Source organism: Neofelis nebulosa, chromosome 2, assembly GCF_028018385.1.
Source record: "Neofelis nebulosa isolate mNeoNeb1 chromosome 2, mNeoNeb1.pri, whole genome shotgun sequence".
Lineage (NCBI taxonomy): Eukaryota > Metazoa > Chordata > Mammalia > Carnivora > Felidae > Neofelis > Neofelis nebulosa.
Window position 1 is genome coordinate 195,081,597 of NC_080783.1, and position 21,543 is coordinate 195,103,139.

At 41.1% G+C, this 21,543-nt stretch overlaps 1 protein-coding gene across 6 annotated transcripts in view; it reads left to right on the top strand.

Moving 5' to 3' along the window:
- The first annotated feature begins 886 nt into the window (after window positions 1–886).
- The window catches only part of KIAA0319L (KIAA0319 like), a 93,506-nt gene continuing 72,849 nt past the window's right edge, over window positions 887–21,543 (top strand). For 5 of the 6 annotated variants that reach the window (XM_058718110.1, XM_058718106.1, XM_058718107.1 and 2 more), the window contains exon 1: window positions 887–1,055. In XM_058718110.1, coding sequence (XP_058574093.1) covers window positions 914–1,055 — 142 coding nt within the window. In that variant the 5' untranslated portion in view covers window positions 887–913. Of the gene's footprint in view, window positions 1,056–8,106; window positions 8,230–21,543 lie in introns of those variants that run through there. The other variant, XM_058718111.1, reaches the window with a different exon arrangement.

The window sequence follows — 21,543 nt, forward strand, 5'->3', positions numbered from 1 at the left end:
TATGCTGGCTGGGGGTGGAGGGCGGAGTCTACCATTTGCCACATGTGGGTGACAGGTGCACATTTAGGACAGAAGAATTTGAATTGCTTCCTCAGAACTCAACCAACCCTCATGATATTGCCAAGATTTATATAATAATTTATACAATAAGGAAGTTGTATAAGAGAAGAAACAGATGAAAATCATTTTTTCTCTGGAAGGGACCTAAATTATCCAGCTCCTAGATTCTAGAGTAGCCAGCACGATGCCTAGCACATAATAGGAACTGTGTAAATATTTGAGTGTCTATATGAATTCAAGTCAGGAATTGCAGATGATTCTAGGGATCAGGGACGTGACATTGAAGTGTAATTTGGATAGATTTTTAAGGTCATAGTGGTGGGGCAGTAATAAACTGGAGAGTGCATGTACTTCCTAAAGATAGTCACAGTATTATTTATTTTTTTAAAGCACAGCTAGACAAAACTCTCAGCTTAGTTTGCCTCTGATAGTCGAAACTCTTCATAAATAAGAAGGTGTGTTTGGTCAAAGTCACAAAGCTGTTACCTGCAGAATTGGAACTGAAGCTCAGATCTTTTTTTTCTTCAGGCAAGCGCTCTTTCCATTCTTCCACATAGATGATTTACTGTTAGCTTAGAAAATAATAGAACATAAAATGTTTCAGTTTTACAGTGGATTCATTTCATACCCCTTGCTATGTTTTTATCCTGATAATTATAGGCTTTGTCAAAGCTCAGGTTTAAAATTTACAGGCAGGTATGAGCAGTGAAAGATAAACTTGAAATTTCTCTTCCCTCTAGGCTGTCACATTCTCTAGAATTCTACATTTCCAGGAATCAATTATTAATTACTTGGCATATAATTTCTTCCCTTTCTATCTTTATAGTGAACGGTTCCGTCTGTCTGGAAGGCCATGGAGAAGAGGCTGGGAGTCAAGCCAAGCCCTGCTTCCTGGATTTTATCAGGATTTTGTTGGCAGCTATCTGTGAAATGGTTGAGAAGCCTGTACCTGTTTTTTACTTGCTTCTGCTTCAGTGCTCTGTGGTTGTCAACAGGTACCATTTTCTTTATAGATTTAAACTGTATGAGTCTTTCAGTTCATATTAAAGACTAGGAGGAGGTAGAAAAGCAGTCTTCTATTTGAGAGAAACGGTCATCCTTTTGGTGGACACTTAGTTTGTTGGGTTTATTTGTTTTGGAACCACCATTAAAATTGGATTCTTTCTTATAAAAGGGAATTGGCATGATAATTTTAAGATTTGGTGAAGATGTCATGAAAAGAAAAACATTTGAGGGATGCCCGGATGGCTTAGTCAGTTAAACATCTGACTCTTGATCTCAGCTCAGGTCTTGATCAGAGAGGCATGGGTTCTGGCCCCGAGTTGGGCTCCACCCTGGGCATGAAGCCTACTTAAAAAAGAAATAAAAATATTTGGAAGTTGGGAAGACCTGGGTCCTGGTTCTGGATGTTTCTTCGTAATAACTGTAAAACCTTGAGCAAGTTACCTATTGTCTGTAAAGAAGGATAAGATTTCACCTTGTAGCTTGATAGGAGTGATACCATAATTAAAGTGTGTAGTACAGCACTGTGAACATAGATGCTTCATAAAGATACTTTGCTTCTTTTTCTTTTCTAAAGGAATCTTCGCTTACAGGGACAATGTGTTCCTTGCTTTTTCTGTAGAAAAGGGTTATGCTGATAGATTTCATAAAGTATGCTTTCTTCCTAGAGATTATCTCACCAGGCTGGAACCTCTTGCCAGGAAAAAGTGCGAAGGTTACATTTCAAGGGATACTGTTTCTTGAAATCATTTTTTCTTTTAGTTCTTTTGTTGACATTGTCCTTTTCAGAGTATGTAATGTGAGAGAACAGCCATCTCGGAGAGACTTTGGAGTATGCTGCCATTCTGGGCAGTGACCAAAAAGCCTTGTGTTATAGAGACCACTGTCTGGGATAAGGAATCAGCCTTTTGCTCCTATAATTCCAAAGATTTCTGTTGTTTTCCTAAAGGAGTTGGTGGTCATGATCTAGAGAATCAAGTAATTACTGTATTTAGCAATTTCAGTGACATCAGCTTTAGAGTTTTTGTTGTTCTGCAGTGGTGGTTGATGATTGCATAATTAGAGCAGTGGAAATTGCAGTTGACAGAAAGCTGACCTAAATGTTTTTTTACCCAGATGATGCTTTGCTGGGACAGCTAACTATTTCAGGCCAACATTTTATGTAAGATCATTTGAGTTAAATAAGTAAGTGATTTAGCACCATCAGGGTAGGAAAATTGCATTTTTTTGAAGAGCACCTACCACATACCAGACCCTTGGTTATAAACATTGCATATCTTATCTCACTTAATCCCTATGATAATCCTAAAACAGATAGTTTTAGTCTCATTTTATACATAAGGAAATTGAGGCCCAGAGAGGTGGAATGACTCGCCTAGGGTCATACAGCAAGAAGTCACGACAGAGCCAGGAGTTAAACTCTGGTTTGTTCACTCAATAGCCTGTGCTCCTTTTCTTCTGTTACTCTCTGTCTTCCAACCACAGATAGTCTTTCGGAGGACCAAAGATAGTTTTTTTATCCTGAACCATGATGAGCAGCTTGTTATTTGAGGGATTCCATGTACAGGGGGGAAGAAGCGTTTCTACTTCTGTTTCTGTATTTCCAATCTAGCACTTGGTTAAACAGAGTACTGTGGGCTACTGTGCTAGTCTTTAGTATCCCCTCAGCTTGCTGCTTAAAAACAACAACAGTGAGCAGATTGAGTATAGAGGTGCAAAGGTGGTATTGTTAGGAGTGGTTCTGGTGCAGATTAGATTTTACTAGTTTTATTTTAGAAAAGTTTGGAGCTTTTACTGTGGAAGAACCAAGAACCATGTGTGTTCAAACTGAGGTCACGTGCAGGTAACACATGACAGATTTGTTATATATTTTAACTTACCAGAGCTTTTTCACATCAATATTTTATTTTATTTATTTAAGTTTATTTATTTATTTTGAGAGAGAGAACATGTGCACGAGCAGGGGAGGGGCAGAGAGAGAGGAAGAGAGAGAGAATCCTAAGCAGGCTCTACACTGATCGCGGAGCCTGATGCAGGGCTCAAACTTGTGAATGCTGAGATCATGACCTGAGCCGAAACCAAGGCACTTAACCAACTGAGCCATCTGGATGCCCCACACATCAATGTTTTAAAAAACATAATATATTTTTTAATACTTTTTTAAATGTTTTATTTATTTTTGAGAGAGAGAGAGAGAGAGAAAGAATGAGAATAAGCGGGGGAGGGGCAGAGAGAGAGGGAGACATAGAATCTGAAGCAAGCTCCAGGCTCTGAGCTGTCAGCACAGAGCCCAATGTGGGGCTCAAACTCGTGAACCACGAGGTCATGACGTAAGCTGAAGTTGGACGCTTAACTGACTGAGCCACCCAGGTGCCCCCAAAAAACATAATATCTTAATAGGAAAAATGAATAAATGATGTACCCAGAGGAAAGAAAAGAGACAGTACCATAAATAAGAAAGTAAAATGATTTATTAGCATTTTTAAAAATGTACTTTCTTGTTAGTAACCAGAGAACTGCGGATTAGATTTTTTTTTTTAACTGAGTAATCTTTACTCCCAACGTGGGGCTTGAACTCACAACTCCAAGATCAAGAGTTGCACACTCCACCGACTGAGCCAGCCATGTACCCCCAAAGAACAGATTAAAGTGAGATATCTTTTTTTAGCCTATCATACTGATGAAGATCAAAGTAAAAATATTTAGTGCTCCCGAAGGGTGATGTGGTTGCCCTCATGCTATCCTGGGAAATTTGAACAGAGAACTTTTTGGCATAAATATCAAGATCCTTAAAAAGTTCATATCTTTTGACCTGGTAATTCCCCTTGTGGGAATTTATCTCAAGGATATATATAGATGGTTGTGAATGAGGACATTCATCAACACTCGTTTATTGTATGTTGTAAAGCGTTGCTACAACCTGCCCAACAGTAGGAGTGTGATGAAATTACAGCATGTCCACATGTGGCGTATTATCCAGCTTCAGAGTTCACAGTTCAGGAGAGTAAGTACATGGGAAATGCTCCTCATGTTAAGTAATAAGAGCAGGATAAGGGCACCTGGGTGGCTCAGTGGGCTGAGCATCTGACTTTGGCTTAGGTCATGATCTCACAGTTTGTGAGTTTGAGCCCCGCATCAGGCTCCGTGCTGACAGCTCAGAGCCTGGAGCCTGCTTCGGATTCTGTGTCTCCCTCTCTGTCTGCTCTTCCCCTGCTCATGCTCTGTCTCTCCTTCAAAAATAAATAAAAACATTAAAAAAAAAATTAAAAAAAAAAGAGGAGGATATACAACTGCATGTCCACTATGGTGCCAATTTTGTGCAAAGAGAAAAGTACTTTTATGTAATAGGAAGCTTGAAACAAGATACATAATTGTGTGTGTATAATATATATATATGATATATGTATATATTTAAAGTTTATTTATTTGGGAGAGCGAGATCACATGCTTGCAAATGGGAAAGGAGCAGAGAGAATCCCAAGCAGGTTCTGCACTGTCATCGCAGAGCCCAACATGGGGCTTGATCTCATGGTTCCTGAGATCATGACCTGAGCAGAGATCAAGAGTTAGATGCTTAACCAACTGAGCCACCCAGGCATCCCCTGTTTGTATATTTTTTGAGCAGTGGAATTATTATCTCTGTACAATTTCTGCGTTTTCCATCTTTTTTTCAGTGTACATGTATTACCTTTTTTTTTTAATAAGGGTAAAAAAACCTACCTGACAAAGCAACAACAAAATAACAGCAGCGAAAACCTGCTATTGGTAGCCTGAGTCAGTATTTATCTACTAGTGAGTTGTTCAGTTTTTATCTGAGCCCTTAAGTGTTCCCTCAAAAAATACATTCTTGATTCTTTGCTGTTGTCATTTAGCTTATGGATTATATGTTTATTTATTTTTGAGAGAGAGAGAGAGAGAGAGAGAGGGAGGGAGGTGGGGGGGGGGAGCAGAGAGAGAGGGAGACACAGAATTCGAAGCAGGCTTCAGGCTCCGAGCTGTCAGCACAGCCAGGTACCCCTGGATTATATGGATTAATCCTGAAAAACTGACCAAAATAAGGCACGTCTCCCGTTATCCCCCTTCCTGTTTACCACTTGGCAGTTTACTCCATCTCTAGCAGCACCCCAGGTACCTGCTGACTTATGTAGGTTTCTTTTTTATTTCAGTTTCTGGGTTCAGTGCTGAAGCCCACTGCTAGAAAGTAGTGATTATAGTTTGTCTGATAAAAGATACTCTGTGGTTTCCTTGTAGGCCATTGAATCACTATTTCTCTGTTTAGTGTCATTGTTAAATGGCTTAAAAATAGCATTTCGGGGGGCGCCTGGCTGACTCAATTGGTGGAGCATATGACTCTTAATCTCAGGGTTGTAGGTTTGAGCCCCATGTTGGGTATAGAGATTACTTAAAAAGAAGTAAAATCCTTTAAAAAATACCATTTTGCACCTGGGGACTGTCAGTATCGGGAGACAAAAATGAGGTGATTCCGAGAATTTGGAAATTCCTGCAATAGATGTCAGCTTCTTAAGGGCAGAAGTTTTGCCTGTTTTACTTCTACTAGGTATTCCTAGCAGGTGCCGAGTGCTTGGTATATAGTAGGTGCACCATAAAAATATCTGTTGACTGAATAAGTTAATAAATTAGAAATAAGGGAATCGTCCTTTGAGAATTAAACTTTAAAATTAACATAATCTATCGCTTGAGAGTTAAAACTTAAAATTAGCACAATCAGATCAGAGGTATGTGAGGGCACTTTAAGGAGACACAATGCCTTTGAGAGAAATGAGATCTGATTAAAATATTCACAAATATATTAACATATCTAAAGAAAGAATATGTACATCTGAAGAGCTATGCCTGTGTGTGTATGTGTGTGTGTGGTGAGAGGGCCTGAACCAGCATTGGAAACCTAAACTATGGAGTCACCAAGGCTCATGTAGGCCTAAAGCTAACAGTTGGCTGTGAAAACTTCTACTGACATTCCCCCGCTTCTGAGAAGTAGATCACCCAATTAGTAAGTATTAGTTAATAAACAAGAGAAAACATTCAATTCAGAACTGTTTTGTTTTTTTTTTAAATTTTTTAACGTTTATTTATTATTGAGAGACAGAGACAGAGTGTGAGCAGGGGAGGGGCTGAGAGAGGGAGACACAGAATCTGAAGCAGGTTCCAGGCTCTGAGCTGTCAGCATAGAGCCTGACGCGGGGCTCGAACTCACAAACTGCGAGATCATGACCTGAGCCGAAGTCGGACACTTAACCGACTGAGCCACCCAGGCGCCCCTCATAACTGGTTTTTGAGAACTTACTGACAGTTTGGTCCTAGGCTAGGAACAAGGGTGATAAAGATGAGTACAACACAGTTCCTGCCCTGGAAGAACTCCCAGTTTGACGAGGGAGTAGCCATGTGAATACCGTGCCATGGTAAGTGAAAAGGTACAGGGGTGCAGTGCTGTTCTTTGTTCCCCTTCCAGCCCGTTCACTGAACTTTCTAATTATTCTTCCCTCACTCCCTTGTCAGCTTGTTTATTCAGTGTTTTGTTCTTCAGGGTTCTTTTTCTACCCTTCCTTATCTAACTCTTGTGTGTGCCCCCTGGGTAGCCTCATTTTTTCCCATAACTGTTAAGACGTGTGCCGTCTACTCCCAAATCCATAGCTGTTCATTCACTCCTTTCCAGAGCACATACCCACCTGCATGTCATACGTTTCCAACTGGATGGCTCACAGCTGCCTCCGACTTAATGTATCAAGACCAAACCCATGGTCCTTTGTCCTTCTTCCTCCTGTGTTCCCTATAACAGTGAAAAGACCACCTCCTCTTGCGTTCTGAGGTAGAAATCCCTGAGTCATTCCACACTCTTTTCTTTCCTCCACATTCACGTCACTGTAGAGTCCTGTCTCGTGCAGAGTGCCGTTAGTCTTCTCACTGAGGTTGTCTGATTCAGGTAAACATAAGCTCCTTTCTGATATATTCTGAGACCTCCAGTTTGAACTTATTCTTTAATGTTCTTGTAGTGTCTTACAGCTCTCTGTTATTATATCATGCTGTACTGTGTGTGTTAGGCTTTGTGAGGAGAGATTCAGAGTGGGTCTTGCTCTAGAGTGTGGTCCTTAGTCCTGAGGTGAGGTCTTTCTGGTGTGTGCTCGTCTGTGGTGTTAATGTGACTTCTTCGCTCTGGCAGAGCCAAATTCCAAAGTGCTCCTATTCTTACCCCCAGCGCTGCTCGACCTCTAGTGATTCTGTTCCCCTCTCTGCCCTGTAGCGTCTGCTATCTCATAAACCTCGAGTCTTGCCCTGTGCCTTTACATTCCAGCTCTCAGCCTGGCAGGGGACCCTCCCTAAGGACTTCTGGGGCTCCCTCTTTTCACAGCTCCTTCCTCTCCAGTGTCTCACCACTCAGATTTTAGCCAAATTCATATCTCTGCTTGCTGGGCTCAGCAAGCCCCCTGTGTTCTGTTTGGGTTCCAGCTTTTGGTGCTGTGGTTGGGAAGTTGGCCCTGGAGACCTGGGCAGTGGTAGGGCTCACTTCAAGTTTCTTCTCTTCTGCAATCTCTCTCGGGGATTGCAGCCTTGTACTGGCTGTTATCTCCTGACTAAGAACAGTTGTTTTGTATATTCTGTCCAGATTTATAGTTATTTATTGTAGATGGTGAGTCTGGTACCAGGTATGCCAGGGAGTAACCTGTGTTCTGAGTAAGTAACCTAAGTAATCATAGCAGATGTGGCTGGGAGCAGATGGCTACTATGGTTACTCACTTATGTGTCTGCTTCAAGAAACTGTCTTAATCACAGTTACACACCAAGAATCTAGCACATAGTAGGTAGCAGTAACAGTTTGTTGGATTAACCTAAAAATAATGCTGGAAATGACACCACGTTGGAATATACATGTTGAGGAGAATCGTTCTTTTCTACCCTATTTTTCATTCTTGGCTCATTAAGTGGGCCCTTCACTTCCCAGGAGAGAACAATATTTGGAAGGTGATTTTAGCTCTTTTTTCTGCCTTTTTTCTGGCTCTCTCTCTGAATGGATGAGTGACTTTTTTTCTGATTGGTGAGGTTGAAAAAGACTCCTATTGTATGGAATGGCCTGTCTTCAGGATTTGCATACATTCTGCCGTGCTCTAACTGGTCTGCCCATTCCAGGATAGCCTGCCTGTGTCCAACTGGGTAAGTTTAATTAAGTACAGGAAAGTATTAGAAAGCCAGTATGTGGTTGTACATCTAAGCTATGTTCCCCAGTCACCTTATCGCTTATTATAAAGATGATATTTTGATCTCCATTTACCTCTAACTGCCATATTTGTTTAGTTTAAAAAAAATTTTTTTAAGTAGTCTCTACACCCAACGTAGGGCTTAAACTCACAACCCTGAAATCAAAGTCACGTGCTCTACTGACTGAGGCAGCCAGGCACCCCTGCCATATTTATTTTTTAATTCGTCCCAAACCCTGGGTGGGATCCTCAACCTCCTGTAGAGACTACAGTTGGGACAAAGGCAGCTTCTGGCTTAGCAAGACGTCTTTTCCCCACTTGTTGCTATTTTCTTTTTGTTCTCATAACTACCTGCATTTGCCCCTGACAGACAGAAGGCACCTGCATTCACTTTCCTCCTTTGCCCCTATCGTTTGATTGTACTTTGAGGGCTGTAGCCCCTGCTGTACCAGACAGACCAAGTGGTATCTTTTTCTTTTAAGAGAGTAATATATCTTGATCATGCATTGGTCTTATCCTTAGGAGAAAGCATTTTCAGGAGACTTTTTAAAGGGCATTATATCCCTGCTCTTCTTGTATCTGCTGGGCATCTAATTTAAGGTGGATGACTAATGGAATAAATCTCATAGTGATGAGCCTTCAGCAAGAACTTTCTCCTGCCAAACTGTCCTATATTCTTAACTACATTGCAGTACAGGAAGGTGATAAATTATTAATCCTACATCTGTCTCCTCAGATTGTAGGATAATGACTTGAGTATATGCAGCTGGGGGAAGGTAGAGTTTTCTGGCTGTTAACACAAATCATGCGAGCTTTTTGATTCTAAAGTTCAGCTAGCATTGAGCAGGTCTTTGGGATCTTGTTATATCACAATTTAATTGACCTAAGTAAGACCAACCAAAATCCTCTAAAATTAGCCTCTCTCCCAATGAAATGAAGCAATTGTGTTTTGCTTAAACACTCTTCAGTAAAAGATGATCATCTTAAGTCTTGCTCTGTATCTTGGAGCATAATTTTGGTGGGTTCTTTTTGCCCTTCAGAAACAATGCAAACACAAATGTATTTCCTAACTTGTGTGACAAAGTGAAGAGGGATAAGACAATGGTATAACTGGGCAGTAAATCCAATATGATTTAAAAGCTGTCTGAAATGGACTTGCCTTAGGAATTCTTCAAGGGAGGAAATAATACAGTGGAGGAATTTATAAAAACAAAATAACAATTGCAGGGCCAAAGTAAGCCTTTTGGCTTATTTTGGAGATTGCATAAAAATCTTACTAATTGAAACAGCTTTCAGTTCAAGTCATTGTGTGGAACCAGGAGGAACGTGATTAAGAACTGTGTGTGTGGTTAGTGTTTGGACATTTATTCTCAGATGAGTTGTACTGAAAAGTTTGGGCCAAAGTGCATAGCTCTTGGTTTGAGGGACTGCCTTTTGAACTTCCTTTCCGATCCTTCATCTAAGAGCTTCCTTAAGAAAAGTCAGTCTATGTGGTTAAGTTCCTTTAACCACTTTTGATTTCAGGCAATAATGAGTAAGTTTTAGAAGCTGCAAGAATTGGTCTTGATACCTACCTATTCATCGACCCAGCAAGAGACAGGAGGAGGCAGAGTAGCAAGAGCTTGGAACATGGACTCAGGAGTCAGACAGGCCTGGCTCTGAGTCCTGGTTCTCTTACATACTGGGTGGTATTACTGAAACCCACATTTCATCAGGTTTTTTTATCTTCAAAGTGAGAATGACAGTGTCTCTCATAGGATTGTTGTAAGGATTAAGTAAAATGTTTATGCAAAGTATTTAGCCTACTCCCAGGTACATAAGTGACAGTTCAGCAAGTGTTAACAGTAGTCATTATAACATGATAACATAATATCCTGTTTGGTTAAACTCTTGTCTAACTGCAAGATGACGCAGTGGGCATTAGGTTTGAAGTCTCTCCCAGCTTCTTAAACTTCCACCCAGTGGGATCTCAGTTCCCACATTTTTAGAAGTAGAATGCAGGCAGGCAGCTGGTCTTTCTGCATTGTCGGGAAAAGGAGACCTCCATTCACATGGCTTTATAGGCCTGAGGTTGGTGGAAGCCGTGGTAGGATGAGCTACATTGTGTGTTTTCCATGATTATAAAATTCCACTAAGGAGCATGACTGACTACTTGTTTCCTCTTTCAGCCGAGGATACTTTTCCTCTGGAAGAGGACTCTGTTCTGCTATCATGACACCACCTGACCCTGAGCCCTGGTTCACTTTCCCCAAAACTGTTGATGTGCCCATGCTTGGCAAGGCCGTGTGATAGGCCAGGTTATTGCATTGACTGTGGCTGGTTCAATAGCACTTTTGGATTTTGTGTCAGAAGTAGCTTGCCAGAGTTAGTCCCTTTCTTCAAAACGTTTTTTTGGGGTACCTACAATCCTGGGCATTAGAGATGCAGTGGTGAGTCAGAGAGAGATGGTCTCTGCTCTCATGGAGCATGCAGTATGTTGATTCCTTTGCCATTCCTAAGGAACAGAAAATCCCTTTGAAAGGATGATGTTACTGGCATCAAGATTCCCTTCAGAGAGGCTGAGGCCTCCCTAGGGTCCCAGGGTAATTCAATGACAGTGGAGACCCAGTTCTTCTTGCAAAATCCTAGAAATGTAGGAGACTAGGTGATTTGATGTCTGGTCTCAGTAGAGTAACCTTCTGCTCATAATTGTGTGGGTGAAGCCGCTGTCTACAATATGTTTCCATCTTTCCTTTCAATCCAGCTGACTTGCTCCACCATTAATAACCCATGGCCCCAGATAAGCGGTGAAGGTGGTTATCTGGAGATCTGGGGACAGTGTGACAGCTGCAGCCTTTGCCCCTAACTTGGAAGCGTTTGTCCTCTGGTGACTTCATAAGTATTACGTATACCCAACCAGTGAGCTCTGGAAACTCTTTTCTGCATCAGTGTGCTCCTGCCTTTTCGGCATCAGGTTGGTTACTCAGGCCCTCTGGTGAACAGTTCCAGGGCTTAGTATCAGACAAGCACCAGATTATACAAATTCTGAATTTCTCTGGTCAATCACAAAAGGAAACTGTAAAATACCTTAAGATAAGCAGGAGTTAAGAATATCCTGAATGGCGCATTAACCATCACAGACACTGTTCTAGGAGAAACAAAAGCAGACAGGAATGCTGGCCAAGGCCTATCTGAAACTCCATCAACTTCAGACTCTGCCGCTAAGGTGAGTGCCCATGTAGCTCACCTCAATTCCCCTTTTTAATGCCTTCCACTAAATGACAGAATTTTTAGGAATGCTGTCTTTCTTCCAACTGGCTTAACATTATGCTTTGATTCTAATCCAGCAGCACATTTGCGTTTGAAATAAATGTCTGCTCGTGGATTCTCTCACTTGTAGGTAATAGGAGAATGTCTAGTATTACCAGACCTGGGAGGTGGGGAATTATATTGATTTGGTTTTACTTCTCTACTCTAATTTCAGATTCAGGCTTAAAAGTTTGACAGGACTGGCTTTTAAAAGAAATGACTCCTCTGGTGTGCGCGCGCACGCGCGTGTGAACGTGAATACAGCTCAGTGTTTATTGTCCTTAACTGGGGGCAACCTGAGTCAGCTGGAGGCTTATGGAAGTAGGCCAGGTAAAATGAGTGAGTCTTAATCAGAATAAATGAAGGGACCTTGTGGAGAGAAGCTGAAGAGCCAGATTCCATTTCAGAAAGTTGAGTAATCTGCATCCTGCTGGGTCAGTCTGTGGCTTTTAGCCTGAAGCAAAACAGCCCCCAAGTGCTGAAGCAGTGCTGAGCTTCTCTTCTACCTGTGCCTTCTATTTCATCAGTCCCGAACTGCTTATTTTCAAAATGCCTGTCAGCTGTGCTCTCCGGGGTATGCTCACGAGCCGCACCCTGACATTTCTCACAATGCACTTTTCAAATACTGGGGTGAATTTTCATGTTACCCATTCTATGAAAGGTTAAAGGGAGGGCTCGGCCTTTAAGCTCAGGTAAGCAGACCTTGAGCAGGGCTATGTGCCTAGGATGGTCAAGGCAGAAGCAAAACTTGTCTGGCCTTTCCACGGAGACTTTCACTGACACGCATACCCTCCTTTCCTTTCCAGTCTGTTTTGATTGAGCTGTTTCGCCTCCACTCTCATATTTCACGTGGGGGTTGCTGCCTTGGCAGCATGGCTGCCTATGTCAGTGGGAAGGAAGAGGTAAAGAGTGAAGGCCCTGTGTATGATGTGTTTTCAAGGAGTTTCCTGTGTGCCTATGGGGAATGTGTGTGTGTGTGTGTGTGTGAGAGAGAGAGAGAGAGAGAGAGAGAGAGACCCACACACACACACACACACATACTTGGATATCCTTATTGCCCCACCTAGAATTAATGTCATTTTTGAAGCAGCGGAATAATACTGCTATTTTAGGTGATGATAAGGAAAGGTCAGTTTCTCTGTGGCTAGAGGGAGTCTGTACTGGATAATTTGGTAGTGGGAGGTGTTGACCATTTGGCCCCAATTTTTATTTCTGTCAGTAGAATGTGTATTACAATGAATTTGAAAATGGAGGTATAAGAGAAAGATACATGAAAGTACATGTCATCAAAATGAAATCTATTAAAAGCCACATGACTACAATAAATAAACCAAACAATACCAAATTATCTGAATGTTGGTGCTGCGTTATATAGATGACTTTAACTAGATGGCACTTCCCTAATATTTGCAATCCCTAGTTCTTCATATGTGTTGTCTTATATGCTTACTGCCTTTTTAATACCTTCTCTAGGATGTTTAATTGAAATCACTTGATGATAAAATCTGGGTGTTATGTACATACTGTAGAAACATACAATTCAGGTCAATAGACACTGTCTCCAGCTAAATAAAACCCAGTTCCTGTCATCAGAGAGTTCACACTATGGAAGCAGAGATAGATATAGAAACATAAAGAAACATGATAAATTCCAAGATGTGCTATGGGAACACAAAGAACCGGGCAGGGAAGAGTTGAACCCTGTTCTATAATGGGCTGCTAAGACGAATGATGCTCTGATCCCTTTGAACTTCCTTCTCCCAGATTCATGTGAAGTGGTTTTGGACCTGGAGAGCTCTTTTCACTTCTTGATCTCAGAGGGAGAGGTAGAGAGAAGAGTATGTACAGCTCTATAAAGTCTAGAGAACAAGAGCCCTGAGAAAATTATTTCTGTACAGATACAGATTGGCTTTGATTTAATTTAAATAAACTGGCTCTCAAAAATTCTAAGAATACTAACTACTCACACAGTTTTGCTTTCATTTACACACAGATGAGGAAGCATCTGCAGCTCTGCATTTTATTTGCTATAAGCAAAAAGTGGTTTAAGATATTTAAGTATTCGAAGCTTGGTTGTATTGAGTCCTCACATGGCCCAGTTCAGCCCACTGCAGTTTTTTTTTTTTTTTATGACACTTACATAATACTCCAAAAGGAGAGATTTTTAATGGATAAATTGACACAAACTTTTCCTCTATTGGCCATATCTGCTGAAAGAGCACTTCATGGCTTGCTCCCTTATTTCCTTATTTCCTCCCAAGCTCACTGCTATTTTATATAATTTACATCCCTCTGCCACAGTCCTCCAAATGACCTTCTCTTTAGAAAACCAAATCAACCAGCAAAAAAAATTTTTAAACCTTCCTGAAAAACAAAGCAGGGCTCTGATTCAAGGTTCATTGTGTGGGTTTCCAGAGAAGGTTGGTATGATTGTGATGAATGCAAATAATTTATCAGCCCTGCAGTCAGAGACAGCAGTCAGCTGCAGGTTTTTAACAATAACCTCTACAAGTGGGCCATGTAGGGAATTGCTAGATTCGTGACACCATACCTGGGGGCTTTCTCTATAAAAAAACAACGTTTCTTTTTAGAACCACTTTTATGTATAGGCTGAAGTTTATCTGTTATCATTTGATACCTGTGCTTTTTGAAGTACAAAGCCTGTGTTACTTGGAGAGGTGTGGGTTCGTTCTTTCATACTGTGGCTTGGAGGCGTGCGTTTCTTGCTGACAGCATTCTCCAGAGTCTTTTAGTCATAAGGTGGTGGGAGAAAAAGCGAAGCAGGAGATTCTGAGTATATTATATGCAGCAATGTAACCCCCTAGTTACAGGTGTTTTTTGTTTTGTTTTGTTTTTAAGTATATGGTTTAATCATTTGCCTTCAATCTTCCTTTAAATATTATAAAGGCTTGATGACTGGATCATTTTTGAACAGGTAACTTTATGGCAGGAGAGCTATTTTCAGCTATACCACTATTTTGATTAATATTCTCACTTATAGCTTGGTTGTAAAAATGGCTTTGGACTAAACCTTAACAGAAAGGTCTTTGAAATTAATAGCAACTGTATCTAATTAATGCAAACTTCTGATTTTTATTTATTTTTTCAAAAAAAAATTTTTAATGTTTATTTTTGGGAGAGAGAGAGAGACCATGAGTGAGGTAAAGGCAGAGAGAGAGGGAGACACAGAATCCAAAGCAGGCTCCAGGCTCCATGCTGTCAGTACAGAGCCTGATGTGGGGCTCGAACTCACGAACTGCGAGATCATGACCTGAGCCGAAGTCTCACACTTAACCGACTGAGCCACCCAGGCACCCCAAACTTCTGATTTTTATTTTTATTTTTATTTATTTATTAAAAAAAATTTTTTTTTTCAACGTTTTTTAAATTTATTTTTGGGACAGAGAGAGACAGAGCATGAACGGGGGAGGGGCAGAGAGAGAGGGAGACACAGAATCGGAAGCAGGCTCCAGGCTCTGAGCCATCAGCCCAGAGCCCGACGCGGGGCTCGAACTCACGGACCGCAAGATCGTGACCTGGCTGAAGTCGGACGCTTAACCGACTGCGCCACCCAGGCGCCCCTCAAACTTCTGATTTTTAAAATAAATATCAGGTAAAAGCTGTAGGCATTAGAATTGTTATAGACTGGTTTCTGTCTTTCCACCTAGGTGACCAGAACCTGAGCTTTTTTTTCTTTTCCTTCCCATTATTGCTTGGGAGAAGGAAAATTGAATGGATCTAGATGTCATCTGTGATGGATGGCTGTTTGTCTAGGTGAACTGGGAACTATTTTCCACTGCCACTTTGTTCAGAAAGTTCTATGGTGAAAGCCTGTCCTTCCTTTGGCATGTTCTGAAATAGATAGCTTGGGGAACTGAAATGTGGTTGGTCCTTTCATGAGGAAAGATTGCTTTGTGGTTTGAAAGGATGTTTCAGTGCAGGCAGGAAAGGCTGTTTTCTAGCTGGTTACTTTAGACGCAAAGATCTCTTAATCCATTTCGCTTTTCTTCCGTTTCTTTTTGTACATCTCATCATACCTCCCATTCAGTGCTCTCTCCAATTTAACCCGGAAAACCAGTTCTCGTTTCTTAGTGAGCTGAGAACTTTGCTTTTCTCTCCTGTCCCTGCCTTCTTTTAGCCAAGGAAATTTAATTACGATTAAGGAGCTGATTCGAACGACTACAATTCAAGTAGTCAAGTAGTGGAGCTGACATCTTTTGCTAGATTTTGTTAGTTTAAAAAATAGCATAAATTTATTTCAATATTGGGTAAATGTTTAAAATTAAACAATTCTTTGAACACCTTCTACATGCCAAGCGTTTTACTGTGCCTACAAATACAGAGTTACAACATACAACTCCAGCACTTCAACAGGGCAGAGTGTGTGAGGTAAGCAAAGGGATATGATCCAGTGGGAGAAATACTGTGATAGAGGATATGCAGAGAGGAATCTGGGGGTAAAGGTTTCATCAAAGAAGGCTTTCTGGAAGGAGTGTACCTGTGCTGAAATGCACTGTTGGAACAACAGAAGTAATGGCAGCTAATATATACTGAGCTTTAACTATATACCAGGCATTGTGTTAAGTACTTTGCTTGCATAGATTACCTTCTTTTATATCTATAATAACCCTGTGAGTTTAGGTACTGTTACCATCATTCCATCATTCCTGTTTTTACTTATGAAGAAACCAAGAAATGGGACCCAGGATGACACAGCTAGTAAGTTGACTGTATAGAGATTCAGACCCCGGCAGTCTTTATTTCAGGGGCCAAAGCCTCAACCCATGGGGTGAGGGACAGAGGATGGGGTGAGATGGAGTAAGGGTATTGATCTTGATATGGGATTTTCTTTTGGAAACAATGTTTTTTTAACTCAGTTTTCCAGACGGTTCTGTATGAACCTCACCTTGGAGATTGGATGTATTTTTTCATCAAACCAAGATTAAATGAGGGGGGTTTTCATAGGTCCTTTAAAGTGTCCATATTCTGCTTTAAATAGGAGATTAAAAGAACCTTTTCCCCCTCTTTTGCATGTAAATATTACCATCTTCTAAGGAGATGTTATGATTTTTCTCTTCAGCAGTTTGCCGCAATCCAGTACTTTCAAGGCTTCTTTAGCGACAGTCTTACAGGAGGCGACTTACTCTTCCAAGTACGCTTAATCAGAGAAGTGCTATAGGACTCAGGTTTTGTGGTTGAGTCGCTGGAAGCTTGTTTTCCATCTAGCAGGCAATCAGGAGTTAATGTGAACAGTGGCTGTGAGACATCTGTTGGGCAGCTGGTTCCATGGGGAGTTTGTCTTTGATCAGAATGGTCTTTGGGAAAAATGGAAATATTACATGTTGTCAAGGAAAAGGAGTCAGAATATGGACACAAAGCCTATTGATTCTTGTGTAGCAGTTAGTTTAGTTTCAGCAAATCACCTACACCACAACATTTAACAAACTGTGCTCTTAACAAAGCTAGGCACACAGCAAAGGCAATGAATGGTAATTATTTTCTTTTCAAAGGGCTGCTTTGTGAGGCCGCTGCCACCTTTCATTCTAACCTGTGTGCAGTTGAGGAAAAAAGTGTTGGGCCTTTTGAAGAGGAGAGAGGGCACCAGTTATTACCCTGGCTTTTTCCAAACTTCATAATATCTGATTGTGCCCTTCAGAGGATTTAGTTACCACCTCTGCTTTGCTTTCTGAATATGCTACCCCACTGTGGGAGAGAACTGGTTTGGAGAGTCACTGGAACCATTTTTGTGTTTGTTTGTTAGTGGGTGTGCAGGTGATAGACATGCTGACAGTCAAAAGGAAGGTGGAGGGTGCCCCCTGAGGTGGTTTGCATTTGAACGGTTCCTGTCAGTTGTTTTGGGGATTGATAATATCCCTGCTGTCTGCTTTTCATATGGCAGCCATCTTGGCTAAGACCTATTGCTTCTAAAAGAATGCATGCTTTTGATTATAGCCGCAGGAAGACAGTTGGTGTGGAGCCATAGTTCAGTCACTGACTTCACCAAATTTAGGGCTTCTGCTTTACTGCTTGATAATAGTTCATTACAGGTATAATAATCAAAGGAAAGCTTTGAATGGATTCTTGACCATATTGTAAAATTCTGAAATTTTAATTTGAATGAATATTAAAAGTAAGTGCAAATTTTGCTTGCATAATGTTCTTACCATGCATTCATTATTATCCACAGAAACTTGGTTTCCCTTTGTCCCCCAAGAGAAGAATTTACCAACTGTTCTTTTTTTTTTTTTTTTAATAACACTGACGGGGCGTTCTCTCTACTCTCGTTTCTACCATGTCAGTCCTTCCATTGGGATTCAGTTTGATGAATTTGGTTAAAGTATGAATTCCCAATGACCATAACAGTATGGTTCCTAAAGTAGTGGGTGTTCTGTATCTGCTTCCTTCTTGGTTGCCAGCTCTGTCTTGGAAACTCTGAAGTTTCCAAGTTAGCTGGAAGAGTCAGGCTTGTTACCTGAGAATTACAAATGCCAGAGGTAACAGCATTGTCTGTAAGTATTTCTAGAGTTGTTCACAGCTTCCTAAAGTATTTGATGAATTTCCACTGGTAATAATTTTTTTTTCCTATAGACTTCTCCACTCTGCTGCTGGGGATTATGAAACCTGGTCTAGATTTTGTGCTAGATTTATTAGAATTTTGTATTTTGAGAGGCGGTAATAATAAGTAAGTATTGCTAGTTCCAGAGCTTCCTGTTTTGGGGATTCTCCAAATAATACATATGGGAGCCCTGTATTCTCTGTTTTGCCATGGCTTTAGAAGGAAAGGGATTGGCTCTGCCCTCCTGTTCTCCACTGGGTAAGCTTTCTACATGCTTCTACCAGGAGTAGGTTCCAGACTTTCCCAAAGGGTTTTCAGCCTAAGGTTCTATGTAAGCCCTCTTTTGTAAGGATTTAATATTGCTTTTGCTTAGGCCCTGGGAGCGGAGCCAGGCTATGACGGCGTGGGCAGGAGAGGAACTGATCTAAAATTGGAGCTTATTTTCATCTTACCTTTTATCCAAGTTACTTCTAGAATCCAATATTGACTCTACCAGTGCTCCCCTGCTTCCTCCTCTGATGAACTCTTTTTCTCAAGAGTAACAACAATGAAAACAATGAAAATTGAATCTTAGGTTAAATTACTTTCCAAAGGTTAAATTGTAGTAAATGATTGATCTAGAGCTGAATCTGGATCCCATGTCTTTTAGCCCTCTAAGAGGGCTAAATTATGAATTATGATCTACTGAATAGATGGAAAAGAACTGGTTTTCCCCCATATTTTTATTATTGAACACATAATGGAGCAACATTAAATAACATTTAATAAAAAAAAAAATAACTCAGTCAAAATCTTGCTAAGTAAACATGTGAACTGAGAGATCAGAGTACCTCCACTCCTGACTGAGATTAATTTTCTTAGCAATGCCATAGACAGTTAACCTGCCCCAGACCTTACATTTGTTTTTACTCTTGGTCACTGTCAAAGACTTAAGTGCTTCTGACCATTTGTCCTTTCCCAGGCTCTCTATTCCCTTGAGCTAAGACAAAGGATCAAATTGTCAGTTAAGATTCAGATGAATCAGAGATCTTAGCCGTCATTACTAAGCTTTAGTAATAATTGTAAGAATACGTCAATCAAAAGGTACAAGTGAGGTAGAGAGAGTCTGAAATATCCTGTGTGAACCCCCAGGTTGTTCCTTCCCTCACTGAACAGGTTCTCTCCAGCCCAGAGTAATGGTAAGATCTCTAACTGAGGCTTCCAGGTCACCTCACAAAACAGGGGAAGTGTTTGGGTTATGAAATGTTTCTCTTTTATGCTGCCACATAGTTGTGTAGCTTATGTGACATTCTTCAGGGAGCCATGGAAGCAAAAGAAGACCTTTGCAGGTCAGACCAGTCTTATAGCTCCCTCCCCCCACCCCCACTTTTATCTCCTCTTCTTTCAAAGATCTGGATTTGACCAGAGCTGCTAGCAACAACCAGATAATTAGAATTTTTTGCTGCTTTCCCTTCAACCTTGTAATTCCCATAAATTTCCTTAACCATTTCTCCTGAGTCTAAATCTGTTCCCCCAGATTCCACAGTACCTCTGTGATTTGCCTCACAACTTTCACCATTTGTACCGAGGATGGATAGGCAGCAACCCTGTCATCAGTTCATCATCATAATTTTCCATCCTCTCCTTTTTTCTTGCTAGAAAGTACCTAACCGTTGTGATTTGTGTGAGTCTGACATGACATTCCTGAATAACTCTGTGTTTTTCAACTCACATTTACCACCCTCCCTTCCCAACTTTTTAACTGTGATAAGAATCCATTGCATTATTAAATCCTCTCATACTGAAACTTGTGAGTTAAGATATTAGATAGATTTGGCTTTCTCTTGGAGGAAGACATGGTTTTCCCTCTAGCCTGCAGGCGATGGTTGCTCATTCTTCCATATCCCATGTACCTCTGAATTTGGAGGTGGAACTGATGTCCTCATCATTCGTCACTGTCACTTCTTGAACAGTACTCCTCCAGTGTCATGGAAAAAGTTCTGCTCTTTGAGGTTTATACCACTTCCTACCCTTCCCTAATCATTATTCATCTACCAACCATCATTCACCCCCCCTCATTTATTGTGGCATATGGGCCTCATCTCTTTTTGAAGTCATGTTATCAGCCTGGATGTCTTCAGTATGACCCACCTGATATCAGGCCACCTGGTTTCCTGACAGTTTGCTCATGGATTCTTTCAATACTTCATGCATGCACATGTGCATTTATTTGTGCATTTATTCAAAAAGATATTTTGGGGAGTGCCTGGGTGACTCAGTTGGTTAAACATCCAACTTCGGCTCAGGTCGTGATCTCATGGTTTGTGAGTTTGAGCTCTGCATCGTGCTGTGCGCTGATAGCTCAGAGCCTGGAACCTGTTTCAGATTCTATGTCTCCCTTTCTCTCTGCCCCTCCCCCACTCACCCGTGTGTGTGTGTGTGTGTGTGTGTGTGTGTGTGTGTGTGTGTGTGTGTACACGCGCGCGCGCTCTCTCTCAAAAATAAATAAACATTAAAAAAAAGGTTTGAAAAAGATATTTTGGGGCACCTGCAGTGTAATGTGCCAATCTCATGCTAGAGTTGGAGGTACAGTGTGAGAGAAAAAAAAAAACAAAACAGACATGGTCCTGTCATCCTAGAGCTTACAGTGTGGGGTGGGGTGGGGAAGACATTGAGCAGATGATCGCACAAAGAAATGTAATTTTATGTGTTATAATTGTTTTGAAGGAAAGGGGCAACAGGGCCCAAAGAGTGTGTAAGCGGAGAGACCTGACCTGGCATAGAGTCTTCTCTGAAGACATGATGGCTGCACTGATATCTCATAAGAGGAGTTAACTGGGTAAAGAAGGGAGACAAGAGAGTTCCCACTAGAGAGTGCAGCATGCGCAAAGCCCAGTTAGGAGAGGGAGCATAGTCCATTTGAGGAATGAAAGAAGCCTGGTGAGTTGGAGCACGACAGAGGGAGAGCAATGATACAAGTTGGGGCCAGAAAGGTAGGCATGGTCTAGATCATACAGGATCTTCTTAGGTTGTTAAGAATTCTGGTTATCAGAGCACCTGGGTGGCTCAGTTGGTTGAGCATCCAACTCTAAATTTCAGTTCACGTCACGATCTCATGGTTTGTGGGTTCAAGCCCTGCATCCGGCTCTGCATTGATGGTGTCGAGCTTACTTGGGATTCTCTCTCGCCCTCTCTCTCTGCTCCTGCCCTGCTCACACTCTCTCTTAAAATTAATAAACATTAAAAAAATTTTTTTTGGTTATCATTCTAAGAGCCTTGGGAAGCCATTGAAATTTCTGTTTATTTAAATTTTTAAAATTTATCTTTCAGAAGATATTACATGTACATTGTACAAATTCAAAAGGTAAAAAAGGGTATTTAGTGAACAGACAAGTCTCTCACTTCAGTCTTTTGAGCTACCTCATTTCCCTACTAAAAGCAACCGTG